Source organism: Nerophis ophidion, linkage group LG09 (genome assembly GCF_033978795.1).
Source record: "Nerophis ophidion isolate RoL-2023_Sa linkage group LG09, RoL_Noph_v1.0, whole genome shotgun sequence".
Taxonomy (NCBI): Eukaryota; Metazoa; Chordata; class Actinopteri; order Syngnathiformes; family Syngnathidae; genus Nerophis; species Nerophis ophidion.
The window spans coordinates 55,342,713-55,368,106 of record NC_084619.1 but is presented as its reverse complement, the minus strand read 5'-3'; the positions used below and the strand labels follow the sequence as shown (position 1 = coordinate 55,368,106).

General features: G+C 39.0%; 2 protein-coding genes across 2 annotated transcripts in view; one reads left to right on the top strand and one right to left on the bottom strand.

Annotated features, from left to right (window-relative positions):
* Nucleotides 1-6,221: 6,221 nt before the first annotated feature.
* Nucleotides 6,222-24,005, top strand: LOC133559480 (myelin and lymphocyte protein-like). Its single transcript, XM_061911289.1, has 4 exons — nt 6,222-6,534; nt 16,075-16,242; nt 20,750-20,872; nt 23,452-24,005. Exons 1-4 carry the CDS (start codon nt 6,442-6,444, stop codon nt 23,524-23,526), a joined length of 459 nt encoding a protein of 152 aa, XP_061767273.1. The 5' UTR covers nt 6,222-6,441; the 3' UTR covers nt 23,527-24,005.
* mrps5 (mitochondrial ribosomal protein S5) overlaps nt 23,997-25,394 on the bottom strand; it is a 51,556-nt gene continuing 50,158 nt past the window's right edge. Inside the window, exon 12 of the mRNA XM_061911288.1 lies at nt 23,997-24,351. Coding sequence (XP_061767272.1) covers nt 24,127-24,351 — 225 coding nt within the window. The 3' untranslated portion in view covers nt 23,997-24,126. The remainder of the gene's footprint in view (nt 24,352-25,394) is intronic.

Sequence of the window (25,394 nt, the reverse complement as noted above, 5' to 3'; positions counted from 1 at the left end):
AGAACTTTGAACATGTCACGAGGGAGGTGCGGGACATTGAGTCCGAGTGGACCATGTTCCGAACCTCTATTGTCGAGGCGGCTGATTGGAGCTGTGGCCGCAAGGTTTTTGGTGCCTGTCGTGGCGGTAATCCTAAAACCCCTTGGTGGACACCAGCAGTGAGGGATGCCGTCAAGCTGAAGAAGGAGTCCTATCGGGTTCTTTTGGCTCATAGGACTCCGGAGGCAGTGGACGGGTACCGACGGGCCAAGCGGTGTGCAGCTTTAACGGTCGTGGAGGCAAAAACTCGGACATGGGAAGAGTTCGGGGAAGCCATGGAAAACGACTTCCGGACGGCTTCGAAGCGATTCTGGACCACCATACGCCGCCTCAGGAAGGGGAAGCAGTGCACTATCAACACCGTGTATGGTGCGGATGGTGTTCTGCTGACTTCGACTGCGGATGTTGTGGATCGGTGGAGGGAATACTTCGAAGACCTCCTCAATCCCACCAACACGTCTTCCTTTGGGGAAGCGGTGCCTGGGGAATCTGTGGTGGACTCTCCTATTTCTGGGGCTGAGGTCGCTGAGGTAGTTAAAAAGCTCCTCGGCGGCAAGGCCCCGGGGGTGGATGAGATCCGCCCGGAGTTCCTTAAGGCTCTGGATGCTGTGGGGCTGTCTTGGTTGACAAGACTCTGCAGCATCGCGTGGACATCGGGGGCGGTACCTCTGGATTGGCAGACCGGGGTGGTGGTCCCTCTCTTTAAGAAGGGGGACCGGAGGGTGTGTTCCCACTATCGTGGGATCACACTCCTCAGCCTTCCCGGTAAGGTTTATTCAGGTGTACTGGAGAGGAGGCTTCGCCGGATAGTCGAACCTCAGATTCAGGAGGAACAGTGTGGTTTTCGTCCTGGTCGTGGATATGTGGACCAGCTCTATACTCTCGGCAGGGTTTTTGAGGGTGCATGGGAGTTTGCCCAACCAGTCTACATGTGCTTTGTGGACTTGGAGAAGGCATTCGACCGTGTCCCTCGGGAAGTCCTGTGGGGAGTGCTCAGAGAGTATGGGGTACCGGACTGTCTTATTGTGGCGGTTCACTCCCTGTATGATCAGTGTCAGAGCTTGGTCCGCATTGCTGGCAGTAAGTCAAACACATTTCCAGTGAGGGTTGGACTCCGCCAAGGCTGTCCTTTGTCACCGATTCTGTTCATAACTTTTATGGACAGAATTTCTAGGCGCAGCCAAGGCGTTGAGGGGATCCGGTTTGGTGGCCACGGGATTAGGTCTCTGCTTTTTGCAGATGATGTAGTCCTGATGGCTTCATCTGACCGGGATCTTCAGCTCTCACTGGATCGGTTCGCAGCCGAGTGTGAAGCGACCGGAATGAGAATCAGCACCTCCAAGTCCGAGTCCATGGTTCTCGACCGGAAAAGGGTGGAGTGCCATCTCCGGGTTGGGGAGGAGACCCTGCTCCAAGTGGAGGAGTTCAAGTACCTAGGAGTCTTGTTCATGAGTGGGGGAAGAGTGGATCGTGAGATCGACAGGCGGATCGGTGCGGCGTCTTCAGTAATGCGGACGTTGTACCGATCCGTTGTGGTGAAGAAGGAGCTGAGCCGGAAGGCAAAGTTCTCAATTTACCGGTCGATCTACGTTCCCATCCTCACCTATGGTCATGAGCTTTGGGTCATGACCGAAAGGATAAGATCACGGGTACAAGCGGCCGAAATGAGTTTCCTCCGCCGGGTGGCGGGGCTCTCCCTTAGAGATAGGGTGAGAAGCTCTGCCATCCGGGAGGAGCTCAACGTAAAGCCGCTGCTCCTCCACATCGACAGGAGCCAGATGAGGTGGTTCGGGCATCTGGTCAGGATGCCACCCGAACGCCTCCCTAGGGAGGTGTTTAGGGCACGTCCAGCTGGTAGGAGGCCACGTGGAAGACCCAGGACACGTTGGGAAGACTATGTCTCCCGGCTGGCCTGGGAACGCCTCGGGATCCCCCGGGAAGAGCTGGACGAAGTGGCTGGGGAGAGGGAAGTCTGGGCTTCCCTGCTTAGGCTGCTGCCCCCGCGACCCGACCTCGGATAAGCGGAAGATGATGGATGGAAGAAAATATTTTAAAGACTTGGTCTTCACTTGTTTAAATAAATTCATTTATTTTTTTACTTTGCTTCTCATAACTTTCAGAAAGACAATTTTAGAGAAAAAATACAACCTCAAAAATTATTCTAGGATTTTTAAACACATATACCTTTTTACCTTTTAAATTTCTTCCTCTTCTTTCCTGACAATTTAAATCAATGTTCAAGTATTTTTTTATTATTATTATTGTAAAGAATAATAAATACTTTTTAATTTAATTCTTCATTTTAGCTTCTGTTTTTTCGACAAAGAATATTTGTGAAATATTTCTTCAAACTTATTATGAATAAAATTCAAAAAAATTATTCTGGCAAATCTAGAAAATCTGTACAATCAAATTTAAATCTTATTTCAAAGTCTTTTGAATTTATTTTAAACATTTTGTCCTGGAAAATCTAGAACAAATAATGATTTGTCTTCGTTAGAAATATAGCTTGGTCCAATTTTTTTATATATTCTAACAAAGTGCAGATTGGATTTTAACCTATTTAAAACGTGTCATCAAAATTCTAAAATTAATCTTAATCAGGAAAAATAACAAATGATCTTCCATAAATATTTTTTTAAATTTTTTCAAAAAGATTCGAATTAGCTAATTTTTCTCTTCATTTTTTTTGGTTGAATTTTGAATTTTAAAGAGTCAAAATTGAAGATAAACTATGTTTCAAAATTAAATTTTAATTTTTTGGTGTTTTCTCCTCTTTTAAACCGTTCAATTAAGTGTTTTTTTTTCATAATTTATTCTCTACAAATAACCTTCCGTAAAAGGAAAAAAAATGTACGGCGGAATGACAGACAGAAATCCCCTTTTTATATATACATATATTTATTTATCAAAGATAAATTTAGCAAATGGGCGATTTCTTGCAATTTATTTAAGTGTGTATCAAACGACTTCCCTTCCCAATAATCAGTACCCAAAAAGTAGCTCTTGGTTTCAAAAAGGCTGGTGACCCCTGCTTTATAGGAATATTCGATCATTCTACCAAAAGCAAATTGGTGAAGTCACACACTGATGTTGGTCGAGAGGGCCGGGCTCTCAGTCTCCATTCTAATTCATCCCAAAGGTGTTCTATCGGGTTCAGGTCAGAACTCTGTGCAGGCCAGTCAAGTTCATCCACACCAGACTCTGTCATCCATGTCTTTATGGACCTTGCTTGGAAGATGAAGGGGCCCGCTCTAAACTATTCCCACAAGGTTGGGTGCATGGATTTGTCCAAAATGTTGTGGATATCCTGGAGCATTCAAAGTGCTTTTCACTGGAACTAACGGGCCAATCCCAACTTATGAAAAACAACCTCCACACCATAATTCTACCTCCACCAAATTTCACACTCCTACCACTTCGTGGCTGAGTTGCTGTTGTTCCCAAACTCTTCCATCTTCTTATAATAAAGCCGACAGTTGACTGGAATATTTAAGAGGGAGGAAATTTCACGACTGTAGAAACAGTCTCCCTGCCGAAGTGCTTGATTTTATACACCTGATTCTGATCATTTGGTTGGGTGTCCAAATACTTCTGGCAATATAGTGCATCTACATTATATATTTCCATAGGCATGCATACCTTAAGCCTCAAATGAACCTAATTATTGTATTGTATTCCTGGCCTTTTGTGTGCATGGGAAGACAAAAGAGGTCTTACTGTACATGTTCCATGGCTTCAGCGGGCATGTTTTCTCATTTCTACTCACACATTTGTCTGGTATTTGCGCCCCCACGCCAAGTTTTTACAGTCCTGTCGTGTGATCTAAAGAAGTAAACAAATAGAATGATTTAAACCTGCGGCTCCTCAGTTAAAAGTTATAGTTGGGAACATCATGATGCATGAGTTTGAATATTTTCTTTACACCGGAGCCAGATTCATTTAGTTCATGCTGCTTTTATGGCTTTTTTAATTCCACTATTCAATACTTTACATCATGCGATAAAAAACCCCACTGATGAATGAATAAATCGTTTGATAATTTTAAAAACAAATGTCATGTAATATTTAAAAAAAAAAAAAAAAAAAACTTAATGCGGGGGTTCCCAAACTTTTTCTGACAAATCACAGAATGTGGGGGCCATTTAAAAAAAACAAAAAAAAAACTTAATGCAGGGGTTCCCAAACTTTTTCTGACAAATCACAGAATGTGGGGGCCATTTTGGTTGTTTTCACCTTCAAAACCAGTACAAAATATATCGTTTTTTTCTATGAACAAAAAAAAGTAATATCAGTAGAAAATTTGAGTGAATGTTGAAGAGCCAAAGTACGTGTGTGTGTATGTATATATATATATATATATATATATATATTAGGGGTGTGGGAAAAAAATCGATTCGAATACGAATCGCGATTCTCACGTTGTGCAAATCAGAATCGATTCTCATTTAAAAAAAAATCAATTTTATAAAAAATGTTATTAAAATTTTTTTTTTTTTTAATCAAGCCAATAAAACAATACACAACAATACCATGACAATGCAATCCAATTCCAAAACCAAACCTGACCCAGCAACACTCAGAACTGCAATAAACAGAGCAATTGAGAAAAGACACAAACACGACACAGAACAAACCAATAGTGAAACAAAAATGAATATTATCAACAACAGTATCAATTTTAGTTATAATTTCAGCATAGCAGTGATTAAAAATCCCTCATTGACATTATCATTAGACATTTATAAAAATTAAAAAAAAGAACAATAGTGTCACAGTGGCTTACACTTGCATCGCATCTCATTAGCTTGACAACACACTGTGTCCAATATTTTCACAAAGATAAAATAAGTCCTTTTTTTGGTTCGTTTAATAGTTAAAACAAATTTACATTATTGCAATCAGTTGATAAAACATTGTCCTTTACAATTATACAAGCTTTTTAAAAACAATCTACTACTCTGCTAGCATGTCAGCAGACTGGGGTGGATCCTGCTGAAATCCTATGTATTGAATGAATACAGAATCCTTTTGAATCAGAAAAATATCGTTTTTGAATCGAGAATCGCGTTGAATCGAAAAAAATCGATTTATAATCAAATCGCGACCCCAAGAATCGATCGCGACCCCAAGAATCGATGTTGAATCGAATCGTAGAGTCCTCATCCTAATATATACATATTTATATATATATATACACACACACACACACACACAGTGGGGCAAAAAAGTATTTAGTCAGCCACCGATTGTGCAAGTTCTCCCACTTAAAATGATGAAAGAGGTCTGTAATTTTCATCATAGGTACACTTCAACTGTGAGAGACAGAATGTGAAAAGAAAATTCAGGAATTCACATTGTAGGAATTTTAAATAATTTATTTTCAAATTATGGTGGAAAATAAGTATTTGGTCAACCATTCAAAGCTTTCACTGATGGAAGGAGGTTTTGACTCAAAATCTCACGATACATGGCCCCCATTCATTCTTTCCTTAACACGGATCAATCGTCCTGTCCCCCTTGCAGAAAAACAGCCCCAAAGCATGTTTCCACCCCCATGCTTCACAGTAGGTATAGTGTTCTTGGGATGCAACTCAGTATTCTTCTTCCTCCAAACACGAAGGGTTGAGTTTATACCAAAAAGTTATATTTTGGTTTCTTCTCACCACATGACATTCTCCCAATCCTCTGTTGTATCATCCATGTATCCATTTTGGTATAAACTCAACTCGTCGTGTTTGGAGGAAGAAGAATACTGAGTTGCATCCCAAGAACACCATGTCCTCCATTGCGATTCTTTGTGTCCTGATTTTCCAGTCAATTAGGATTTGCCCTTTAAAAACGGTAGCTCTTGATGTCTTTAGGAGACATTCTAAGTTTGCACGGCTGATATTGGCTTTGACTGACGAATAAATTGGTGTGTGGTCTTCACAAGGTAAGCGTGTAAATACTGAACAGTGTTGGTCCTGGCACGGACCCCTGCGAACCCCACTAAACATAAAGATTCTTAGCTACAAACTGTAAGCGGTAGGACAAATAGGACCCAAGGCGGTTCCTTTGATGCCAGTGACATGTTGTAAACAAAGTGGGAGTGATTCTTGTCCAATGTGTAAACCACAAACAAGGGAAACGCATCATCAACAACAATAGGGAGAGTTTATCTGCTTTCAGTTCGGCCCCGGGGCTCACAAAGATTCGCCCTACGAGCAGCTCACATGAAGCTGGAGCCGGAGGAGGGCGTGTCCGCTGAGGAGCTGTTGTGGGAAAGCCAGCAATAACAGAACAGGTTTGGCTGCAAAGTTATCCCTGCCTGCCTGCATCTGCAACACCTGCTGCTCCGTTAGTCCCGGCCCCAGGACCAGGGCGCCTCGCTTGTAAACACGGGAAGCGGAATTGGCTGGCATGGCTGCGACCGCCACTCAGTCCCTGGGAAGTCTGCCCACCGGACTCGGGGTTTGTGTCACGGCACCGGATATGTTCTACTTGCCCGAACTGGTGAGTGACCTCTAGCCTTGGGGCGCCAGGTCCCCTATGACGGGATTCTTAATATGTGCTTGACTTGCGGAACAAAGCTAAACAGAGATTGAACTATGACCCTTGTCGTCGTCGGGCATACTCAAAACTCCATTGGTGACGAAGGAGAGAATTGGGGAGAATTTAGATGCAAATGCAAAACTAATATTTTCATGCATTCTAGTAGAAGTCCTGTGAGGGATCTACTTACTTATTTACTACTGCTGTCTGGCAAGATCCCGTCATATGGGAGGGTGCATCACGTTCCTGCGTCTCACCTTTCCAGCACATTGTTTGACTCAACCTCATCCCCGACACTATGCGCTCGCTACTGTGGACCAAATCGCTTGTGGTTTTTGGTGTCGACCCCGACTTAAACTAGTTGAAAAACTTATTCGGGTATTACCATTTAGTGGTTAATTGTACCGAATATGTACTGTACTGTGCCATCTACTAATAAAAGTCTCAATCAAAAAAAAAAAAAGCCTGGGTTTGGAACCTACGACCACACAAGCACTCTGACCGAGAGTCAAGCACAGTAGAAAAAAGGATGGCTACTAGGGGTGTAACGGTACGTGTATTTGTATTGAAACGTTTCGGCACGGGGTTTTCGGTTCGGTTCGGTTTGGAGGTTTGCCGAACGAGTTTCCACACGGACATATTAAGTAGCGTACCACACGTGGTGTAAACAATGCACACCGAGGCAGTTTCAACACGGGGCATGCTAGCAGCGACCGGGCTACGATAGACTGACCGTACCTCCTCTTTTCACCGGATATGTCCTCTTTTGCGGGGCTGTCCGGGTGGAGTTTCTTACATGCCTCAAATGTCCGGCATTTTAAGTTAGGGTTGCGTGTATTTTCAATGTACATTCAGGGTTAAGAAGGGGTTGAAAACAAAACAAAATTGTGTAGCAGCAGCATTCGTGAGGTAGTAGCAGAGACAGAGAGAGCGAGAGAGTTATGATAAACGCTCATGCGTCGCCAGGATCTGCTTTTTACCCATAGATTTATCAGTTGTTTTTTTCATTATCTATAGCAGTGATTCTCAATCTTTTTTCAGTAAAGTACCCCCTGTGAACATTTTTTTCTTTCAAGTACCCCCTAATCAGAGCAAATTATTTTTGGTTGAAAAAAAGAGATAAAGAAGTAAAATACAGCACTATGTCATCAGTTTCTGATTTATTAAATTGTATAACAGTGCAAAATATTGCTCATTTGTAGTGGTCTTTCTTGAACTATTTGGGAAAAATTATATAAAAATAACTACAAACTTGTTGAAGAATAAACAAGTGATTCAATTATAAATAAATATTTCTACACATAGAAGTAATCCTCAACTTAAAGTGCCGTCTTTGGGGATTGTAATAGAGATCCATCTGGATTCATCAACTTAATTCTAAACATTTCTTCACAAAAAAAGAAATCTTTAACATCAATATTTATGGAACATGTCCACAAAAAAATCTAGCTGTCAACACTGAATATTGCATTGTTGCATTTCTTTTCACAGTTTATGAACTTACATTCATATTTTGTTGGAGTATTGTTCAATAAATATATTTATAAAGGATTTTTGAATTGCTGCTATTTTTGGAATATTTAAAAAAAAAATCTCACGTAGTCTATGGCATACCTTCAAGTACCCCCAGGGATACATGTACCCCCATTTGAGAACCCCTGATCTCTAGCAGGGGTGTCAAAAGTGTGCCCCGGAAGCAATTTTCGGCCCACAGCTAATGTTTTAAAGGCCCACGGCACATTCTAAAAACACTATTAAAATAAACAAAAACATAAACAAAAATGTAATAAAACATCTTAAAGACTAAATGTAATTTAGAAAAAGTTGCAGCGTTGACTAATAAAACAAAGCTTTTTTTTTTCCTTTCAAACTGTCATTGCTCAAAACAAAATGTTGAATCAAAATCAATGTTATTATGAATTATTGACCTGTCCAAGGTTCACATTACTTGACATCAAATATTTCACTAAGAAAAAATATTTTTGGTGGAAGATTTTGCAAATATGTTAAATAAATAACCAAAAAAAAGATATTTTGTTGTTTTCTTACTGTACCGAAAATGCACCGAACCGTGACCTCTGAACCGAGGTACGTACCGAACCAAAATTTTTGTGTACCGTTACACCCCTAATGGCTACTATAGCACAGCTAAGAAATATGGCTTCCAACCCAACCTAACCCACCCGCCCGCCCCAATCCCCCGGATTGTAAATAATATAAATAATTCAATGTATATACTCTGATGATTAACTTGTATTATGCTGATAGTTTATATTCGTACCATGAATTGCTTAACGCGGACCCCGTCTTAAACAAGTTGAAAAACTTATTCGGGTGTTACCATTTAGTGGTCAATTTTACGGAATATCTACTGTACTGTGTAATCCACTAATACATGTTTAAAAAAAAAAAAAGCCTGGGCTTGGAACCTACGACCACACAAGCACTCTGACCGAGAGTCAAGCACAGTAGAAAAAAGGATGGCTACTAGGGCTGCGAATCTTTGGGTGTCCCACAATTCGATTCACTATCGATTCTTTGGGTCACGATTCGATAATATATCGATTTTTTTCGATTCAACGCGATTCAAAAACGATATTTTTCCGATTCAAAACGATTCTGTATTCATTCAATACATAAGATTTCAGCAGGATCTACCCCAGTCTGCTGACATGCTAGCAGAGTAGTTGATTAAAAAAAAAAAAGCTTTTATAATTGTAAAAGACAATGTTTTATCAACTGATTGCAATAATGTAAATTACTTTTAACTATTAAACGAAGCAAAAATATGACTTATTTTATCTTTGTGAAAACATTGGACACAGTGTGTTGTCAAGCTTATGAGATGCGATGCAAGTTTAAGCCACTGTGACACTATTGTTCTTTTTTATTATCTTTATAAATATCTAATGATAATGTCAGAGAGGGATTTTTAATCACTGCTATGCTGAAATTATAATTAATATCGATACTGTTGTTGATAATATTAATTTTTGTTTCATTACTTTTGGTTTGTTCTGTGTCGTGTTTGTGTCTCCTCTCAATTGCTCTGTTTATTGCAGTTTTGAGTGTTGCTGGGTCAGGTTTGGTTTTGGAATTGGATTGCATTGTTATGGTATTGCTCTGTTTTAGTTTGTTGGATTGATTAAAACAAATATATTAAAATTTTTTTTTTTTTAAATTGATTTTTAAAAAATGAGAATCGATTCTGAATCGCACAACGTAAACGATTCGATCCGTATTCGAATCGATTTTTTCCCACGCCCCTAATGGCTACTATAGCACAGCTAAGTAAGATGGCTTCCAAACAAACCTAACTATATCAGAATATTGGATATCGGCAAAAAAGCCATTATCGGACATCTCTACTTCTCAGTTCTCTGTGAAGCACTTTGAGTTTCTCAAATATTATTATTCCCACGCTACGAAGAGTGCTCCATTTTTCAAAATTTGCAAAAATAGTTCATGCACGTTATTTTTGCAATCCTCAAAGTAGTAAAACTGTAGTAGCACGACATGCTTGCGCATGCGTGTTGCAAATGCGGCGTGTATACGCAAACGGATCGGGCAGCTCAGTAAATCGGGCAGTGGCAGTGTAAGTGACTACTTTAAGTTAAGTTCAAGTACAAGTTTACCAATGACTGGCAAAATGATTCCCTGCATTTGACCCATCACCCTTGATTGCCCCCTACATCGGTAGAACTCACGTAGCAATGACTCCGGAAGTCCGCTTTCTCCACAGACATTAAGAGTTTTGGTCGTAAATATTAGGAATGCTATCTGATAATATCGGTTCAATTACAGTTACACCCCTGAAACCCCAGGACAGTTTTACAAGACTATTTTATAAAATAACATAATCAGGCCTCTTTGGTTGGTAGTGGGAAAATCTGCAACGTCGTCTTATTCTCTGGCAGATCAAGTGTGTATGACGTGTTTTAAGAAGCAGTAATGATTAGGGATGGGTATTGAGACCGGTACTATGTGGCCTAGTGGTTAGAGCAGGGGTCTCAAACATGCGGCCCGCGAGACGTTATTTTGCAACCCTAATATGGGATGGCGTGGCGCAGTGGGACGGCGAGGCGCAGTGGAAGAGTGGCCGTGCGCAACCCGAGGGTCCCTGGTTCAATCCCCACCTAGTACCAACATCGTCACGTCCGTTGTGTCCTGAGCAAGACACTTCACCCTTGCTCCTGATGGGTGCTGGTTAGCGCCTTGCATGGCAGCTCCCTCCATCAGTGTGTGGATGTGTGTGTGAATGGGTAAATGTGGAAGTAGTGTCAAAGCGCTTTGAGTACCTTGAAGGTAGAAAAGCGCTATACAAGTACAACCCATTTATCATTGATTTATAATATGAACATTTTATGTTGGTGCGGCACGCGAGTTTTATATGAATGGCTCTTTACAGCGTCATACTTGCATACCCCTCGATTTTTCCCGGGAGACTCCCAAATTTCAGTGCCCCTCCAGGGGTAATCATTCTCCCGAATTTCACCCTAACAATAATATTAAGGGAGTACCGTGGAGGCACTGCCTTTAGCGTCCTCCAAAACCTATTCAAACTGCGTGCCGGCCCAGCCACATGTTGTATTTACCTTCACTACACGCAGTAGGCGACTGCAAGACATACTTGATCAACAGACCTAACTCTTCCGGGCTACAATAGGGGGCGGGGTGTATATTGTAGCCCGGACAGTTAGGGCTGCATGGGATTCTGGGTATTTGTTCTGTTGTGTTTATGTTGTGTTACGGTGTGGATGTTCTCCCAAAATGTATTTGTCATTCTTGTTTGGTGTGGGTTCACAATGTGGCGCATATTTGTAACAGTGATAAATTTGTTTATACGGCCACCCTCAGTGTGACCTGTACGGCTGTTGACCGAGTATGTCTTGCAGTCACTTCCGTGGGTCTGCAGAAGCCTCATACAATATGTTATTGGGCTGGCACACTGTTTGTTTCGTGGAAAAGCGGACGAGACGGCAGGTTGTAGAGGACGCTAAAGGCAGTGCCATCACGGCACGCCCTAATTATTGTTGTCCGGGTGAAAACCGACAGGATGATTGCCCCAGGATATTGTTGGGAGGGGCGTTGATATTCGGGTTATTCCCGGGATGATCGCGAGAGTTGGCAAGTATGTTGCTAGGGTGGGAAAGTATTCAAAGAAGGTGAATTCATTAAAAAGTGCATGTTATATTTTTTTTAAGAAATCTTTTCTTGCGGCCCAGCCTCACCCAGATTCTGCATCCAGTGGCCATAAGGTAAATTGAGTTTGAGACCCCTGGGTTAGAGTGTCCGCCCTGATATCGGTGAGTTCAAACCCCGGCCGAGTCATACCAAAGACTATAAAAAATGGGACCCATTACCTCCGTGCTTGGCACTCAGCATCAAAGGTAGGAATTTGGGGGTTAAATCACCCAAAATTATTCCCGGGCGTGGCCACCGCTGCTGCTCACTGCTCCCCTCACCTCCCAGAGGGTGATCAAGGGTGATGGGTCAAATGCAGAGATTAATTTTGCCACACCTAGTGTGTGTTAAAATCATTGGTACTTTTTAACCGTACCGATTTTTGGTACTTTTCTCTGTTAATGAATGTTAATTGTTTAATAATAAAATGTTGTTTTTTTTCAAATGTAACATTTGAAAATGAGCTGATTATGTCCACGGTTATATCTTGTTTTCTTCTCAGATTTGAGTCTCATTTGCAGTGCAGTTGCACGTCCGAGACATTAGATGGCAGTGCTGTGTAGTTTATCTATGGCAGGGGTGCCCATTACGTCGATCGCGAGCTACCAGTCGACCGCGGGGGGTGTGTCAGTCGATCTCCAGCCAGGCTTTTAAAAAAAATAGACCTAAAAATTAGTGATCATCAATCTTCACCAAGACGTCACTTAAATGACATTCACGGTACCGGAGGGTCTTGTGAGATGAGGCTGGCTGCTGCAAGATCATTATTATGAAAATATGACCGAGAGGAAAGCAAGAAACACTTTTTATTTCAACAGACTATCGCGCCGTACCTTCCGTCAAAACTCTAAAGGCCGACTGCACATTTCTTATCTTCACAATAAAAGCCCTGCTTCATGCTGCCTGTGCTAACTAAATACAGAGTCTCGGAAAATTGGCGTGCACAAGCGATCCCTCAGAAAGCTGGTGTGCACATCACTTGTGCATCCCAGCTTTCCGAGAGTCTTATTTTGTTAGCGCAGGCAGCATGATGCAGGGCTTTTATTGTGAAGATAGGAAATGTGCAGTCGGCCTTTGGAGTTTTGACGGAAGGGACGGCGCGAAAGTCTGTTGAAATAAAAAGTGTTTCTCGCCTTCCTCTCTGTCATTTTTTCATAATAATGAACTGGCAGCAGTCAGCGTCATCTCACAAGGCCCTAGGGTGCCGTGAATGTCAATCAAGCAAGCTACGGAATTTGCCGCCAATGTGTTTCTTGTAAAGTGTATGGAAGCTGGTATCGGTATTGTACAGAAAGGAGAACTTTTTTTCTCCTCCATTTGAAAATGTGGGCGTTATCATCATTTCTGTCTAATTCCAATCAATGCAAGTCATCAGAATCAGGTAATACACCAACTTATATTCTTGTCTTTGTGAAAGAAAGACATCTATATGTGTTACACATGCTTGTATTATCATTAAACACATTTAACTTGTTTACAAAAATGTCTCTTTCATAAATAAATAAATATAAATGATATATATATAAATGAGGTAGATCCCCTCGAGTTGGTCAATTGAAAAGTAGCTCGCCTGCAGAAAAAGTGTGGGCACCCCTGATCTATGGTATGTTGTCTAACTAGGAAGTAGCTTTTTCCAAGAGGCTGAATGTGTTATGATGCACCCCACAAAGTGTTTATACCGCTAGTATTGTGCTTATTACACACCAGCTGTTTGATTGTAACGTTCATCTTAGTTAAAATTTGTATTACCAAATTTGGAGGTGTTAAAATTGCCATGTAAAATCGCTAATGCTAATAATAGCCTGTCCATAGCAAATCCAAATTAGCATCAAGCTAGCACATTTTAGAAAAGAGGAACGTTTTCAACCAAGCATATTTGCTTTGTGGTGTTGAGGCAGGGTTCATATGCAAACTATATAAAAAGAACCCAGCGAGGTAGCGAGCTGACAGGTGCAACAAAATCAACATATTGTGTGGATGTTTCTTCCTGTCTATCTGTGTTGGCCCTGCGATGAGGTGGCGACTTTTCCAGGGTGTACCCTGCCTTCCGCTTGATTGTAGCTGAGATAGGCACCAGCGCCCCCCGCCACCCCAAAGGGAATAAGCGGTAGAAAATGGATGGATGGATGGGAACACAGTACCACAGGTTTTTTTTATGGTAAAAAACTAGCAATGCCAACATGCCAAAGTTTTATTCTAACTTTTTAGCAAATTTTAAATGTCTTAACCTAAAAATCATGGTTGCTGATACTTGGTGTCATCTTGGAAGTATATTAACGTCTCTTATATTAGCATTGCTAACGTGAAAATGCTAATATTTTATACTAGCTTTTCAGCTAATTTTGTATGTTTACATCTACAAATTGTGTATTTTGGTATTTCTTCTTATCTGGTCACATAATATCGGGTGGAAAATGGCCGCCACACCTTGTACACCCTTGGTTTTTTGATACTTGGCGTCATCTTGGAAGTATACTAACTGTAAGGACTGGTGGGCATCGAGGTGCCGGGTTCGATTCCCTCGAGGATGCGTTGACGTGAACACAACAAAAGGTAAGATCTTAAAAGATTTATTGAACAAAATGAGAGCTTTGAACAGAAATACTGGAGCTAATAAAAAGGCAAACCAAAAACGCTTGTATGAAAACTAGGAAATATAAGCAGAATACTAGAATTGGCATGAAAGCACAAAAATGTAGAAAGAAAAACAATTAGCATGTGAGCTAAGAAAAGGTAGGTGGCTTAGCATATGAGCTAGCAAGAATAAACATACCGAGAAGAGCAGTCGTCACTTGTTGCATGTGAGCAACTCTTATGGACCCAGACTGAACAAAGAAAAGAGGAAGGCTTGTATAGGGAGTAATCAAGTAGAACCAGGTGTGTGCAGAAAACGAGGAGCAGGTAAAATCAATGTGTAACCATGGTAAGGGACTAAACAGGAAGTAAGTAGGTCAGAAAGAGAATGAAACAAAGATGGAAAAATAAACATGTGAAGATCCGAGTCACGGATCGCAACACTAACGTCTCTTATATTAGCAAACTAACATTAACATGCCAACGTTTTGTGCTAGCTTCTTAGCTAATTTTGTATGTTTCAACCTAAAAATCCCGTTTTTTGGTGCTAGCGTCATTTTGGAAGTATACTAAGGCCTCTTATATTAGCATGCTAACATCAACACGCTAATGTTTTATGCTAGTTTCTTAGCTAATTTTCTATGTTTACACATACAAATTGTGTATTTTGGTATTCATTCTTATCTCGTCACATAATAACGGGCGGAAAATGGTCACAGCACTTTGTACACCATGAGTCTTTTAATGCTTGGCGCAATCTTGGAAGTATGCCGACGTCCCACTGGGTGTGAGTTTTTCCTTGCCCTTATGTGGGCTCGGTACCAAGGATTTCGTTGTGGTTTGTGCAGCCCTTTGAGGCACTTGCGATTTAGGGCTATATAAATAAACATTGATTGGTTGATACTGGTATCTGGCAAAGCTCAGTTGCCAGAATTTTACTGTAAAATTTCCGGTTGAATTTTTTTTCCCCCACTGTAAATAGAAAAATGCTTTAATATGGCAATTGAGCTACCAATTTTTTACCTTTAAAATACTGTAGATATTACGGTGTATTACTGTAAATGGTAAAAGAGAACTCAGTTGACCAAAAATGCTGTAAAAAACCTCCAGTAAATGTCACAATTTTACCCTCATATATATTGTCATTTTTACAGGGTAGAATTTGATGGATAACTTGATTTGAAATCATGAGTAAAGCAAATAAAACATTTATTTCTATCTTAACTAAAAACAATGGTTATAATGTATGATAATACATTTGTTTCATAAACAGATATTTAAATAAAAAAAGGTGATTCTGTGAAAATGAAAAGAACAAGTACATTTAGTAAGAAGGATGAAGAAGTGAGCGAATTATATTTATATAGCACTTTTCTCTAGTGACTCAAAGCACTTTACATTGTGAAACTCAATATCTAAGTTACATTTTAAAACCAGTGTGGGTGGCACTGGGAGCAGGTGGGTAAAGTGTCTTGCCCAAGGACACAACGGCAGCGACTAGGATGGCAGGAGCGAGATCGAACCTGGAACCGTCAAGTTGCTGGCACGGCCACTCTACATACTGAGCTATACCGCCCCAGAAGAACTTCATTGATGTTTTTTCAGGGCCTAATTAAATGAAGTGGCGGGCCAGATCTGGCACGTCTTATACAGCCTCCATCCCAGTTTGGTTTACGCAACAACATACTGGCACCGCTTATTGATCGGTCTCACAAGTTACCTCATGACTTCTCATGGCCGCAGGTGACGGGCGGGCTGGTGTGGATCCTGGTGGCCTCCACCCGCGTGCTGCCTCCCAATCCTCTGGGCTGGGTGATGTTTGTCTCCCTCTTCTGCTTCTCCACCACCCTCCTCTGGATGCTCCTCTTCATCGCCGGCTGTCACCACAGCAGCTCCACCTGGGCCGCCGCTGTAAGACGCACACAGGATATGAGAATGGGACGATTAAAAAAAAAAAACACGATGAGAATAGCGGTCGAATGAGAGGAGATTTGGATGAGAATGCTCTGTTAGGAAAATTAGCTTTGAGCATGAGATGAGAATAGAGGCCAAAAACAAGATTTGTATGACAATGGGGCATAAATGGGCAAATATAGTGAAGAGATTAGGCCCTCATGGGATGATAATGTCATAGGTCATCACCCGAATACATGGTCAGAAGATGAGATGGTATGAGATCAGAATAGAGCAGGGGTCACCAACGCGGAGCCCGAGGGGAACCGGGTAGCCCGTAAGGACCAGATGAGTCGCCCGCTGGCCTGTTCTAAAAATAGCTCAAATAGCAGCACTTACCAGTTAGCTGCCTTTATTTTTTAAATTATATTTATTTACTAGCAAGCTGGTCTCGCTTTGCCCGACATTTTTAATTCTAAGAGAGACAAAAATCAAATAGAATTTGAAAATCTAAGAAAATATTTTAAAGACTTTGTCTTCGCTTGTTTAAATAAATTAATTTTTTTAAAATTTGCTTCTTATAACTTTCAGAAAGACAATTTTAGAGAAAAAATACAACCTTAAAAATGATTTTAGGATTTTTAAACATATAATTTTTTACCTTTTAAATTCCTTCCTCTTCTTTCCTGACAATTTAAATCAATTTTCAAGATTTTTTTTTTTTATTGTAAAGAATAATAAATACATTTTAATTTAATTATTCATTTTAGCTTCTGATTTTTCGACGAAGAATATTTGTGAAATATTTCTTCAAACTTATTATGATTAAAATTCAAAAAAATTATTCAGGTAAATCTAGAAAATCCGTAGAATTAAATTTAAATCTTATTTCAAAGTCTTTTGAATTTCTTTTAAAATTTTTGTTCTGGAAAATCTAGAAGAAATAATTATTTGTTTTTGTTAGAAATATAGCTCGGTCCGATTTGTTATATTTTCTAGGAAAGTGCAGATTGGATTTTAACCTATTTAATACATGTCATCAAAATTCTGAAATTAATCTTAATCAGGAAAAATTACTAATGATGTTCCATTAATTATTTTTTAAATTTTTTCAAAAAGATTCGTATTAGCTAGTTTTTCTTTACATTTTTTTCGGTAGAATTTTGAATTTTAAAGAGTCGAAATTGAAGATAAACTATGTTTCAAAATTAAATTTTCATTTTTTTCGTGTTTTTTCCTCTTTTAAACCATTCAATTAAGTGTTTTTTTCATCGTTTATTCTCTACAAAAAACCTTCCGTAAAAGGAAAAAAAATTTACGATGGAATGACAGACAGAAATACCCATTTTTTTTATACATATAGAATTATTTATTAAAGGTAAATTGAGCAAATTGGCTATTTCTGGCAATTTATTAAAGTGTGTATCAAACTGGTAGCCCTTCGCATTAATCAGTACCCAAGAAGTAGCTCTCGGTTTCAAAAAGGTTGGTGACCCCTGGAATAGAGTATTGGATTGGTCGGTAGGATCTATCAATTGGATGAGAATGTAACACAACATGAGATAAGAAAGGATACTGATGAGCACAAAACAGACACGGTGAGTAAGACATGCATGGTAAGAGAAGTCTGATGGTTTAAAATTGAGAATTGGGTGATAATGAGATGAGAAAGAATACTCAGACCCGAAATGACATGGGGTAATGCGCTGGTGATAGAGCAGGGGTCACCAACCTTTTTGAAACCAAGAGCTACTTCTTGGGTACTGATTAATGCGAAGGGCTACCAGTTTGATACACACTTAAATAAATTGCCAGAAATAGCCAATTTGCTCAATTTACCTTTAACTCTATGTTATTATTATTCATTAATGATATTTATCTTCGTGGAAACACTGATCATCTTAATGATTTCTCACAATAAATATATATAGAAACAGATAAATATAAATGAATGTCTGTCATTCGGTCGTACATTTTTTTTCCTTCTACGGAAGGTTTTTTGTAGAGAATAAATGAGGAAAACACTTAATTGAGAGGAGAAAACATGAAAACAATGAAAATGACATTTTGAAACATTGTTTATCTTGAATTTCGACTCTTTAAAATTCATAATTCAACCAAAAAAAAAGAAGAGAAAAACTAGCTAATTGGAATCGTTTTGAAAAAATTAAAACAATAATTTATGGAACATTATTAATATTTCCTGATTAAGATTAAATTAAAAATTTTGATGACAGGTTTTAAATAGGTTAAAATCCAATCTGCACTTTGTCAGAATATATAACAAATTGGACCAAGCTATATTTCTAACAAAGACAAATTATTTCTTCTAGATTTTCCAGAACAATTTTTTTTTAAAGAAATTCAAAAGACTTTGAAATAAGATTTAAATTTGATTGTACAGATTTTCTAGATTTGCCAGAATAATTTTTTTTTAATTTTAATCATAAGTTTGAAAAAATATTTCACAAATATTCTTTGTCGAAAAAACAGAAGCCAAAATGAAGAATTAAATTAAAATGTATTTATTTTTCTTTACAATAAAAATAATACATTTACTTGAACATTGATTTAAATTGTCAGGAAAGAAGAGGAAGGAATTTAAAAGGTAAAAAGGTGTATGTCTTTAAAAATCCTAAAATCATTTTTAAGGTTGTATTTTTTCTCTAAAATTGTCTTTCTGAAAGTTATAAGAAGCAAAGTAAAAAAATAAATGAATTTATTTAAACAAGTGAAGACCAAGTCTTTGAAATATTTTCTTGGATTTTCAAAATCTATTTGAGTTTTGTCTTTCTTAGAATTAAAAATGTCGAGCAAAGCGAGACCAGCTTGCTAGTATATAAATAAAATTTAAAAAATAGAGGCAGCTCACTGGTGAGTCCTGCTATTTGAGCTATTTTTAGAACAGGCCAGCGGGCGACTTATCTGGTCTTTACAGGCGACCTGGTGCTCACGGGCACCGCGTTGGTGACCCCTGTGATAGAGAGTGGAATGGGCACGAGTTGAGAATTGGATGAGAATGGAGTATAAGACTGTGATAAAGGATACTGATGAGAATGAAATGGAATGGGGAACAATATGAGATGAGAAAAGACAAGGAAAACCATGAGATAAGAACAACAAGACAATGCGATGAGAATGTAGCATAAGACATACAGTGAGGGCAAGGAAGGAGATGACGTTTAAGATGAGAATAGGGCATGGATGAGATCTGAGCTGAAACGATTCCTCGAGTAACTCGAGTAATTCGATTACAAAATATATTCAAGAAATTTCACTGCCTCGAAACGTCGCTAAGTTTTTTTTTTAATAAATTAGTTTTTTTTACGGCATTTTGCCTCGTTTAGTCGTCAAAGCTCACCTTTTGCACGGCGTTCACGTCAGATCATACGCCCACTGCACTGCACAACACCGCTCCTTTAAATACGCTTCAGTTTAGTCAACTTTTTCGCCGACAAAACTTGCAACGGCAGACGCCGCAGAAAGCAGTGGCTATGAGCCATAGCAAATTTTAGGGAATTAAGATGCAAGAAAAGTTGTCTAAGGCAGTGGTTTTTAACCAGTGTGCCACGGGATAGTCTGGTGTGCCGTGGGAGATTATCTAATTTTACCTAATTGGGTTAAAAATATTTTTTGCAAACCGATAACTATAGTTTGCAAATGATGTGTTGTTGTTGAGTGTCAGTGCTGTGTAGAGCTCGGCATAGTAACCGTGTAATACTCTTCCACATCAGTAGGTGGCAGCAGGTAGCTAATTGCTTTGTAAATGTCGGAAACAGCGGGAGGCAGTGTGCAGGTAAAATAAAAAAATAAACAAAAGGTGAGTGCCCCTAAGAAAAGTAATTGAAGCTTAGGGAAGGCTATGCAGAACGGAACAATAACTGAACTGGCTACAAAGTAAACACAAAGAGAATGCTGGACGACAGCAAAGACTTACCGACGTCCACAAAGTACATCCGAAATGACACGACAATCAACAATGTCCCCACAAAGAAGGATAAAAAACAACTGAAATATTCTTGATTGCTAATACAAAGTAGATGCGGGAAATGTTGCTCAAAGGGAAACATGAAACTGCCACAGGAACATACCAAAAAAAGAGAAAAAAGCCACCAAAATAGGAGCACAAGACAAGAACTAAAACACTTCACACAGGAAAACAGCAATAAACTCCAAATAAGTCAGGGGGTGATGTGACAGGTGGTGACAGTACACCTACATTGAGACAAGAGCTATATTGATGCATGCGCTATGGTTTAAATTAAGACAACAACTTTTTACTGTCAACTGAGTTTCGTTTTTAATGACGTCTGCCGGTGGTGTGGCTTGTTTTGTTTCATATTGTCAAGTTGTGTAGAAAGTCATTGTGTATGTGTCATTGTAATGTACCTTATTTTGTGTCATGTTGTGTATGTCAGGGTGTAGATGTCATATTGTAATGTACGCTATTTGCGTGTAACGTTTTGTCATACTGTAGTTGTGTAATGTTTGTCATATTCTAACATGTGTCATATTGTGTGTCGAGGACTTTGTCTATCACGCTGTGGCCACCTTGTTCTACCTGAGTGCTGCAGTGTCTCTGGCCTACATCACCTTCTTGATGAAGTTAGAATCCTTCAGGATCTACAAGATTGACATCGCTGCTGTGGTAAAAAAAAACAACACATCCATATCAGTACTTTGGACAGTAGTAGATAGTAATATGTATAAGTATTCACAGTAATGAGCAGAAGTTTAGCTATTTTAAACCCATGTAACAAGGTAGCTTACGTCGAAGCTACACGCTAGAAAAACAGAAAATTAACTGCGAAATCAGCCAAAAATACAGAGAAAATACATTTACCTGAATAAATGAGAACATCCATACATACCTGGAAGATCCATGATGATCGGTTAGGGTTCGTATGATGAGTCACAATTGGCTAAGATTAGGTTGAAACATTACGGCCTGGCCAATCAGAGGCAAGATAAAGCGGGTTATCAAAACCATGGAGCAAAATCATAACGTCATGTCACATGACGACGAGTCAGAGACAGAGGGACGCTTCAAGCTGACATTCCAAAAAACAACAACAAAGAAAAACATACCGTATTTTTCGGAGTATAAGTCGCACATGCCGAAAATGCATAATAAAGAAGGAAAAAAACATTAGTTACACTGCAGTGTAAGTCACATTTTTTGGGGAAATTTATTTGATAAAACCCAACACCAAGGATAGACATTTGAAAGGCAATTTAAAATAAATAAAGAATAGTGAACAACAGGCTGAATACGTGTACGTTATATGAGGCATAAATAACCAACTGAGAAGGTGCCTGGTATGTTAACATAACATATTATGGTAAGAGTCATTGAAATAACTATAACATATAGAACATGCTATACGTTTACCAAACAATCTGTCACTCCTAATTACTAAATCTGATGAAATCTTATACATCTGGTCTCTTACGTGAATGAGCTAAATAATATTATTTGATATTTTACAGTAACGTTTTAATATTTTCACACATTAGTCGCTCCTGAGTATAAGTCGCCCCCCCTGGCCAAACTATGAAAAAAACTGCGACTTATAGTCTGAAAAATACGGTACTTGAAAATGGCAGAGAGATTCTCTCCGCAGATAACATTTTTCCTTAGTGATGAAGATGATGTGCAGGAAACCCACAATAATGCGCATCCTTGGCCAGATTTAGACAGAAATTCGGCCAAGTTTAGAAAAAACACCGTCCACAACCTCAGTTTTTAGTGGGTTTCCTCAGAAAACACATTAAGGTGAGTTGAGATCATGAAAAGTTTTACTGCACAGACCCATTACCAACTGTTTCCAAACACTCACAAGTCATTGTTTTTTTTTGTCAAGTTATGGATAGATGTAGTAGATAGCATGTGCAATAAATAACAAGTATGTAAAGTAGTACATAGTATTATCAGCAGTACAAAATAGTACATGGTAGTATGTACTTGACTGTAGTATGTGCAGTAGTACATAGTATGTGCAATAACAAGTATGTGAGGTAGTACATAGTATTATCAGCAGTACAAAATAGTACATGGTAGTATGTACATGACTGTAGTGTGTGGAGTCGTACATAGTATGTGCAATAACAAGTATGTGAGGTAGTACATAGTATTATCAGCGGTACAAAATAGTACATGGTAGTATGTACATGACTGTAGTGTGTGGAGTCAGTCGTACGTAGTATGTGCAATAACAAGTATGTGAGGTAGTACATAGTATTATCAGCGGTACAAAATAGTACATGGTAGTATGTACATGACTGTAGTGTGTGCAGTAGTACATAGTATGTGCAATAACAAGTATGTGACGTATTACATAGTATTATCAGCAGTACAAAATAGTACATGGTAGTATGTACTTGACTGTAGTATGTGCAGTAGTACATAGTATGTGCAATAACAAGTATGTGAGGTAGTACATAGTATTATCAGCAGTACAAAATAGTACATGGTAGTATGTACATGACTGTAGTGTGTGGAGTCGTACATAGTATGTGCAATAACAAGTATGTGAGGTAGTACATAGTATTATCAGCGGTACAAAATAGTACATGGTAGTATGTACATGACTGTAGTGTGTGCAGTCGTACATAGTATGTGCAATAACAAGTATGTGAGGTAGTACATAGTACTATCAGCAGTACAAAATAGTACATGGTAGTATGTACATGACTGTAGTGTGTGCAGTAGTACATAGTATGTGCAACAACAAGTATGTGAAGTAGTAAATAGTGTTATCAGCAGTACAAAATAGTACATGGTAGTATGTACATGACTGTAGTGTGTGCAGTAGTACATAGGATGTGCAATAAGTATGTGAAGTAGTACATAGTATTATCAGCAGTACAAAATAGTACATGGTGGTATGCACATGACTGTAGTGTGTGTAGTAGTACATAGTATGTGCAATAACAAGTATCTGACGTAGTACATAGTACTATCAGAAGTACATATGTGCAGTATTACATGACTGTAGTGTGTGCAGTTGTACAGTTTGTGCAATAACAAGTATGTGAAGCAGTACATTATATTATCAGCAGTACATAATAGTATGTATAGTAAGTAGTACATGGTGTGTATATTACTGTAGTATGTGCAGTAGTACATAGTAGTATGTGCAGTAGTACATAGTAATATGTGCAGTAGTACATAGTATGTGCAGTAGTAAATATGTGCCGTATAATGTCACTCTGTATGTGTTTCAGGTGTTTGCATTCACGGCCACACTCCTTTACTTCATTCACGCCATTTTGTCCTCTCTCAGATGGAAACACTTCTGAAAAACATTTGGTGCAATATATTTAATATGCATTTGTATGTCAGCCTTTTAAAGTCTTTTCTATGATCTTCAGAACAAATTTGAATGTTTTTGTTTCGAGGCCCAATGAGAACGAAACCATTCAAAAGTTAAGTAAAATAAAGATTTTTGCCTTGAAGTAAAAAAAATCTTATTTTACATTTGCCATTTTTTTGTACAGTAAATTTTTTTATTATTATAAAATAACCAACATTGGATTTTATCCATATTTTTTTTCGCCTTTCCAGACATTTACTGCAAATGTTTTTTTCTTCTTCCATGTCACTCTGAAAATGTAACTTTTTTGTATCCTGTGAATTAGAAATCTTAGAAACAGGAAATTAGTGCTTTTTACGTGTTTTGACAATGATGAAGTGGCGTGTGAAATATTTTAAGTGTTTTGACAATGATGAAGTGGTTTGTGAAAGATCAGTAAAGACATTAAATTCACTGTAAGATGAATTATTTGATTTAATGAGCTGTGTGAGTACATGCAAAAGGACATGATGTACATAATTGTATTTCAACGCCAAAACACATGACCAGAATGTAATTACTAAATTCTAAGTTCTCTGGAATCACGCTACAAAATAGTGCGTTTGACGCCCGCCCAGATGGAGCGTTTGAACCCCTGCGTGGCTCGGACGTCGTCCCAGTTCAGGCGGGTGTCGAGGATCTCGTCCTCGGGTTCCGGCTCGGCTTTTGCGCCCATTTTGGGGCTGGCCACCACTATGGGCAGCGGGCCGCGCTCCTGGCGGAACTCCACTACGTGGAGCTGTTTCTTGTCCGCCAACTTCTGGTGGGTTTCCTGCAAGGGGGGGCGGGACATTGTAAAAAATTGTGTGGTTTTCTATTGAATATTACACTGGTGTCCTTGTATCCTGTAGGACTTCTGGTATTTATGTTGGACTGTAAAGTTTTGCAAAATCATCTAATCTTACTTCAGTTTTATTTATTTAGCGCAAACAAACATAGTAGGGCAAGGTCAAAACTCCTTCCAAATCATTCACATTACAGATGACGACCAGTTATGAGAAACTTATAGAACATTTATATTGCTAGAACATCCCAAAAGCTAAAAATCCTGTTTTTAAATTAGTTTGCGGCATTAAAAAAATATAATTAAGAGAGTTTGAAATTCTGTAACAAATGCTTTTTTTCTTAACCACCTATTATGGTTAGATGTGAGTTTGTATTTATACACTTCGATAATATTAAATTAGATAAGGCTAATTTTTTTCCCATCCATTCATTGTCCACAACTTGTCCAGTTGTTTCGCTGGAGCCCACCCCAGAACTTCTCCCCTTATCTCTAAGGGAGAGACCCGCCACCCGGTGGAGGAAACTCATTTTGGCCGCTTATACCCGTGATTTTGTCCTTTTGGTCATAACCCAAAGCTTATGACCATAGGTGAGGATGGGACCGTAGATCGACAGGTAAATTGAGAGCTTTGCCTTCCGGCTCAGCTCCTCCTTCACCACAAAGGATCAATACAACGTCCGCATTACTGAAGACGGCGCACCGATCCGCCTGTCGATCTTACGATCCACTCTTCCCTCACTCGTGAACTAGACACCGAGGTAAATACATAAGTAACTATTTACATTATTTTTGTTTTCATAATGTATGCAATCGTGGTTAAGTCTAACAGTAAATATAATATATAATTTTTGTTTAAACGAACACACTACAACACACTAATTTGTGCAAGTGAGCTCACTTGGATGTTGCAATGCAAACAATGCAACTTCTTCTCTTTCGATATTATGCCAACATTGACCCAATCTGATTATCAGCATGACACACACATACTTTTATTATTTTCTAGTGTGGAATGTGAGAAAATGTTT